This window comes from Pseudopodoces humilis, chromosome 20, assembly GCF_049639895.1.
Source record: "Pseudopodoces humilis isolate 2021_Gansu_Grassland_sample_001 chromosome 20, ASM4963989v1, whole genome shotgun sequence".
NCBI classification, from domain to species: Eukaryota; Metazoa; Chordata; class Aves; order Passeriformes; family Paridae; genus Pseudopodoces; species Pseudopodoces humilis.
The window spans coordinates 6,800,385-6,806,384 of record NC_142219.1 but is presented as its reverse complement, the minus strand read 5'-3'; the positions used below and the strand labels follow the sequence as shown (position 1 = coordinate 6,806,384).

At 47.4% G+C, this 6,000-nt stretch overlaps 1 protein-coding gene across 2 annotated transcripts in view; it reads left to right on the top strand.

The window, feature by feature from the left end:
- Positions 1-625: 625 nt before the first annotated feature.
- The window catches only part of LOC106628249 (uncharacterized), a 31,864-nt gene continuing 26,489 nt past the window's right edge, over positions 626-6,000 (top strand). The window contains exon 1 of one of the 2 annotated variants that reach the window (XM_014253657.2): positions 626-820. In XM_014253657.2, coding sequence (XP_014109132.2) covers positions 743-820 — 78 coding nt within the window. In that variant the 5' untranslated portion in view covers positions 626-742. Of the gene's footprint in view, positions 821-5,248; positions 5,312-6,000 lie in introns of those variants that run through there. The other variant, XM_088065240.1, reaches the window with a different exon arrangement.

The following is a 6,000-nucleotide window of genomic DNA, read 5'->3' as shown; positions in this document are numbered from 1 at the left end:
GTGGTTGCTGTACCCTGACCAGCGACTGCTGGTTTCTGTGCAGGTCCTGTGCTTTGGGTTCCCCAGGATGCCCGTGAATACTCCTTTCCTGTCCTCTGCTTCGTGCTCAGATGGAGCCGGGGTGCTTTTAGCTGCTTTGAAAGGCCTGAGCCCCTTTCCTATTTCCCATTCCTCTGACCGTTCACTCCCTTGACTGGGCTCCGGGGTCTGGCAGGGGACTGGAGCAGCGGCCGGGTGCGCTGCCCGGGGCAGCCGCCCTCTCCATCGCCAGCACCGCAGCTCCTCCATCTCCCACCGCCCCGCTGGAGAAACTTCCCGCAGGAGCCCCCTCCCGCCGCTGCTCGCAGGCTTGAGCTGCCTCCAGCCCGGCGGCTCCCAAGCCCGCAGAGGTTACAGCACCCCCGGGGCGGGGGGCTCGGACCTGGCTACCCCCGCTCCCCTCCAGCCCCCTCCACTCCCGCAGCGCCTCGCCCGGTCCCCGCCGAGCTCCGCGCCGCAGGTGACCCCCCGGGGGAGGGCAGGGGCGGGGAGCGGCCGGGGGAGGGGGCGAGGGGCGGGGAGGCCGGGCTCGGGGGGTCGCTGTCAGCGGCGCCGCTCGGGGCACGGCTCAGCGCGGCAGCTCCGCTGGCGGTGCTTTGGCGCGGCTCGGCACGGCTCGGCTCGGCACTGCTCAGCGCGGCAGCTCCACTGGCTGTGCTTGGCACGGTTCGGCACGGCTCGGCACGGCTCGGCACGGCGCGCCATGCACCGCAGCGGCCCCGGCGCGGGGCTCGTCCTGGCGGCGGCCGCGGCGCTCTGCCTCGGCGGGGCGGGAGCCAAGGTAACCCCCAGCACCGGCGGCACCAGCCCCCGCCCGCAGCGGGCAGGGCAGCGCGGCGGCGGCGAGGGACGGGGTGCCCCGGGAGCCCCGCCGGCAGGAGGGCAGGGACCGGGAGTCCCGGGGCAGAGCTGCCAGCAGGCCGGGTGAGGGGTGCGCTGGTGCTCCCGGGACGAGGGATGCGCCGCAGACACCGGGAGGGGACGGGTGCAGCGGGGCGGCGGCGACGGGGGCGGCTGCGGGTCCCTTGGGCCCCTGCCTGTCGGTGTTCGGGGTGTAGTGCTGGCCGAGGACTCGCTCCGGAGTGCGAAAGGCACCGCGAGACGCGATGCTCCGGGACTCCGGATCAACCCCTCCGCTTCGGTACGACCGGACCCGAAATCCGGTGAAAGCCCAATGACTACGGATTCCCGGCAGAAATGAGAACGCTCGCCCAAAGGCATCCCTGCCACGGGCACAGCCTGTCTTGGGGAGTCCAAACCAAATACCTCGTGCTGGTTTACAGCCCCCACGCTCGCTCTCCCCGTTCTTGCGCACCTCGGCTGTAGCAGGGAGAGCAGATAAACTCTGCGAGTGACAAGTACAGCTCCCAGGGCAGAGATCCGGGCACTGCTGAGAGCAGGCGGGCACGGGGAGATGAGGGAGGCTGAGCACAGGTAGCACGCGAGCTGCGGTGGAAAGGCAGGGGAAGAAACAGAGCACCCCATAACCGGGAGCAGCTACAGAGCAGTCACTCTGAGCTTTGGGAAGGGTGAGCGGTCCTGGTCCCGCTGAAGGGAGTGGGGCTTTTCCTATGGACCGTGATAGAACAAAGGTTTGACACTTCTAGTAGTGATTCTCAATTCTGTAAAACGTGAGCCAGTAGAGTATTAGAAAATATTTTTCCATGCATTTATGTCTTGTTACATATATATGTATATATAAAGAAAAAGTGTGGGGTTGCTTTCTCTGGTGGCAAACAGCATTATAAACATGCCTGATGAAGTAATTCCCTGCCTCAGCACACGAACACACAGCAATCACTGTGGCTGAAATGAAGATGTTTTATCTCACTTTGGTATCCTAGTGAAGATAGCTTAGTAAGAACTTAATTAAGCCACATTTCTGGCCCTAAAATACTAACTTTACCGAGATCTATTGAATTGTACGGTTGTGGGGCTTTGTATTTTGTTTCTTTCAAGTCAGGATTGCATTGCAGAATGCAAGCTTACCCTCATCCAGTTGCATACCTCTCTTATTAAACTACATAACTTGGTTGCTTCCCTGAATTATTGCATCCTTCCTGTGCTGTTTCTCTTCTGCCTTTGCCTGTACAATCATGAGGAGCAAGTGTGTGTGCTGTGCATTTGGGGGTGAAAAGCAATGATGGCACTCTGAATGCATCAGTAAACTTTCTAATTTTTTCTAATTTTTCTCTAATATTTCCTAGTCAATTTCTATTGTTCTCTAACTCTAAATCAAGAGTGTTTGATTTTGCACCAGGCAGTAACTGAACTAAAGTATTGACCAACAGCACTACAGAAAAGAAGCTGCCTCCTTAATGAAGAAGCAGCAGTCTCCTGCCTGTTTTCCCTGACTTGACTTCTTGCTGTGTCAATGATTCTTTTGATCATGTTGCTTATAGGCTCTTAACATACTGGACAATTTCTTTTGCAGAAAGAAAAGCATTTTCTATTGCTTATCTTCCTTAATATGACAGGGAGCTCTGTGTCCAAACAGACGTGTGTGTGCATCTCTTGCTCCCTGTTTTTATTATTTCTTGGAGTAAGTTGCACTTGCTCTTCACTCATCAAGGACTGCACTGTGCTGCGTAGGCGTCACTATTTTTATCTTTTTTGGCTACACTGATAGTGTTGCTATGCTAGTAAAGAAATACACGTCCCACTCTAAGTTAGTGGTTCAAATGTAGTTCAATTTATCAGTTAAAAAAAGGTATTCAACGATTTATGAGAAATTATTTGTCTTCTGGCTTAGAGTTAACAGTGTAAAAACATAACAGAAACTCCCTTGGCAAGGGCAAAGTCTGCATGAGGTACAGGGAACTGAATTGTTCTTTTCATCCAGGAAGGTGGTCTCTGCCAGTAAGAGCTGAGAAAATTTCTGATGCTGCGAGGTAGCGTGGATGTTTGCAACATGTTTTGTGGCAAAGTAGAGCTCTCTCTGGAATCCTTCACCAAGTACCACAGCAATTTAAAAATAGGAGTTAGATCAAATGAAAGAAAATTTGAAGATAAGGTGCATGATGTTTCCTCCTGCGTGTCTGTATCAAATGGAACAAGATGTGCAGATAAGCGGCTTGTTTATCCTGAAGGAAGAATGTAAGCCTGATGAAAGAGTAACACATTCAAAATTATGTCTCTGTATGTCCATTAAATATTATCTGTTTAATCAAATCCCTGTGGAGTTCTCTATGCCAGTGCCATCCTTCATCTGGTATTCTTCTGTTCACTTGCTGGCTTAAAGGAAAAAATCAAGTCTTTCTTGTTCTGTTTAAGAGAAGAAATCTTAGCAATTCCAGACCCTCTAGTGAAAATCTTAGTCCTTTACCCAGCAAGAAGTATGGCAAAATTCCTGCTGGTTTCGGAGGGAGCAGGATCCTTCCCAAGATCAGTGAAAGATTAAAAAAAAAAAAAAATCAACTACTAAAATATGCACCTCAATTAGCAAAGAATGTGGCCTGATTAGTAAAGTGTATGAAATTTCAGCTATTAAATTCTACAGCCCTGATCAACAAAGCACGCTGCACAGTTGGCAATGTATCCAGAATCTCAACTACTGTACTAGTCTCCTACCAGATCAACCAAGCATGCAGCTGAATCAGTAAATTATGCAACTGGAGCAGCAAAATATGCACTTCTGATTGGGACAGGAGGATAGGGAAGGTCTCAAATGTTTTAAACTGGCACACAATAGGTCTGTCAGTGGTCAGCATCTGCCTTGAGAAAAGTAGAGGCAAAATATGTAACTTTTACTAGTCTTTCTGGACCATTGCTGGACTGGAAAAGTATATCCCTCAAATAGCTCAGTGTTTGTTAGCAGCAGTCCCATTCTTTACCAGATGTACTGCACATCTGGTTCCAATCCCAGCAGCTGCCAGGTGTGGGGGTTATTTTAGTAACACTTTAATGGGATTTTTAGGTCCAGGTAGCTTTTGCTTTATTCATCACTGTAAGGCACTGGGTATGCACACCAGGCTGTATTTCTGTCTCAAGGGATGAAGCCAGTCAAGACAAATAAGGCACCTTCAAAGAACCTGAAGGTTTTTTTGGCAGTGAACTTAATATCTATTAATCTCTTCACTGTTTGTGAAAGTACTTTGTGCTTGAGGAGCAGAGAAATGATAGGTCTTTCCCATTTTCTTTATATCTTGATTAATTGCCATAACTGCATCCTATTGTGTTTACAATGTATCTTGGCAGATCAGATGTTTACTGGGCAGAGAGTTTGGATGTTCAGCCAATTTGGGGAGCAGTTATATTCTTATATTCTGAAGCAGTAGAGCTGTTTTTCCCTAGCTTCTGTGTATGTACTTTAAAAATCCAGTCACAGAATCTGGTTCTGAACTTCAGAAGATGTTTTTTCATTAAATTATTATTTTTGCTTTATACAGAAGACCTAGGGGTTGTCTTATTTTAATAAAGATGCAGTTTCAGGGTTTCTATAAACCAATTGTTTTGGGTTCTTTTTTATGTCTGGAAGTAAACTGTGTTAAACTGCCTGGGATCAAGGAAGGCATGAGAATTGCTTTGTTTTATTGCACTGTTCACTTTAGTACCCAGGAGCCTGAAACATTATTTGAGCCTAAATATTATCTGAACTTGTTTTTTTATTGTTTTGGTTATTTTTTTCTGGTTTTGGTTTGGGCTTTTTTGTTATTGTTGTTTTGTTGGGGTTTTTTTAATTCACTAAATTTGGTCCATAAAGCTGACTTGCATTGAACTTCTTATTTACCAGATTTCTGCCTCATTTCCAAGTCAGTTCAATGAATGATCCTATTTAGTTCTTTTTCCTCTTTAAAATATTTCCTACTGAGTCCAGAGCAGTGCCCTTAAAACATAATTGATTTGGGTCATTGAACCCTTATTTTTCATGCATGTTAGTTTACATCCCGCCACTGGTCTGACTGGTATTTAAATTAGAAAATTGCAGGCGGATTTCTTCTAGGGGCTAAAGTTCACATGGAGTCTCTGGCAAAATAAGATCCTGGAGTACATATCCCTGGAACTGGGCAATGATTTGTAACTTTTTTTTAATTCTGCCTGGCCAGAGTGTTATAAATCTGGCACTCTCTTGTTAGTTTCACGCTAAGCAGCAATAATGTCCACAGTGTTTTAGTCCTGATAATTCTAATTATGGAAGCACTGAAGAAGCTGAAAGCTGAGAAGATGGACAAGGCTGGCCTCAAGTTCTGCACAGCACTGGGGATTCTCTCTTTGTAGAACTGAGCCATAATTCTCTTGCTCGCCAAGGCCAGCAATGGAAGCAGCAGCCAAGGTAAGAAAAACAAGCCAGTGGCAGAAGATTTCTGGAATTATGTGGGTAATCTTTGTGCAGAAGGAGCTAAAAGACTGTAGTGCTGGTAGAGATACCAACCATCCTTGGGGTGAAAATGCTGAAATAACATTTTTTCTTTACTATCTAAGAGGTTGGCGCAAACAATCCTGTTGCACTGGTTTGCAAAGACCCAGCAAAGAAACTTTCCTGTGATAACCAATAATAACTATTCTCTCCCGTGCTTCTTTGTGTGACAGTGCTGGAATGGTGGTAAAATATTCAGGTCTCTTTCTTCCCATCTCCCTTTCTTCTTAAAAAAAACAAAACACCTTATGGCATATTTTGTACCAGAGAGTGGCTACCCAGGAGTAGTGTAGCTAGACCAGGCCTGGTAAAGCAGTTCTTCCCATTACACACTGTTCTTAGTATGCACTGATATCCCAGATATAGAAATGATAAATATTCAGCCTGGTTTTTAGGCTTGCTTGAGTATGGGAAGTACTAAATAGAAAAGTCATCCTCTTGTACAAATTCATGGCAGGAGAAGGGTGGAGCAGGGACAGGGCACTGTAGGGACTTGTATTAATATGTGTAACAATTTCACAGCAGCAGGGAGAAGCCTGACTGTCAGCCTTGGTTTTCAAACTCTGTAAAAACATTATCATTCCTCTTACAAGCTTTCAGCAGCA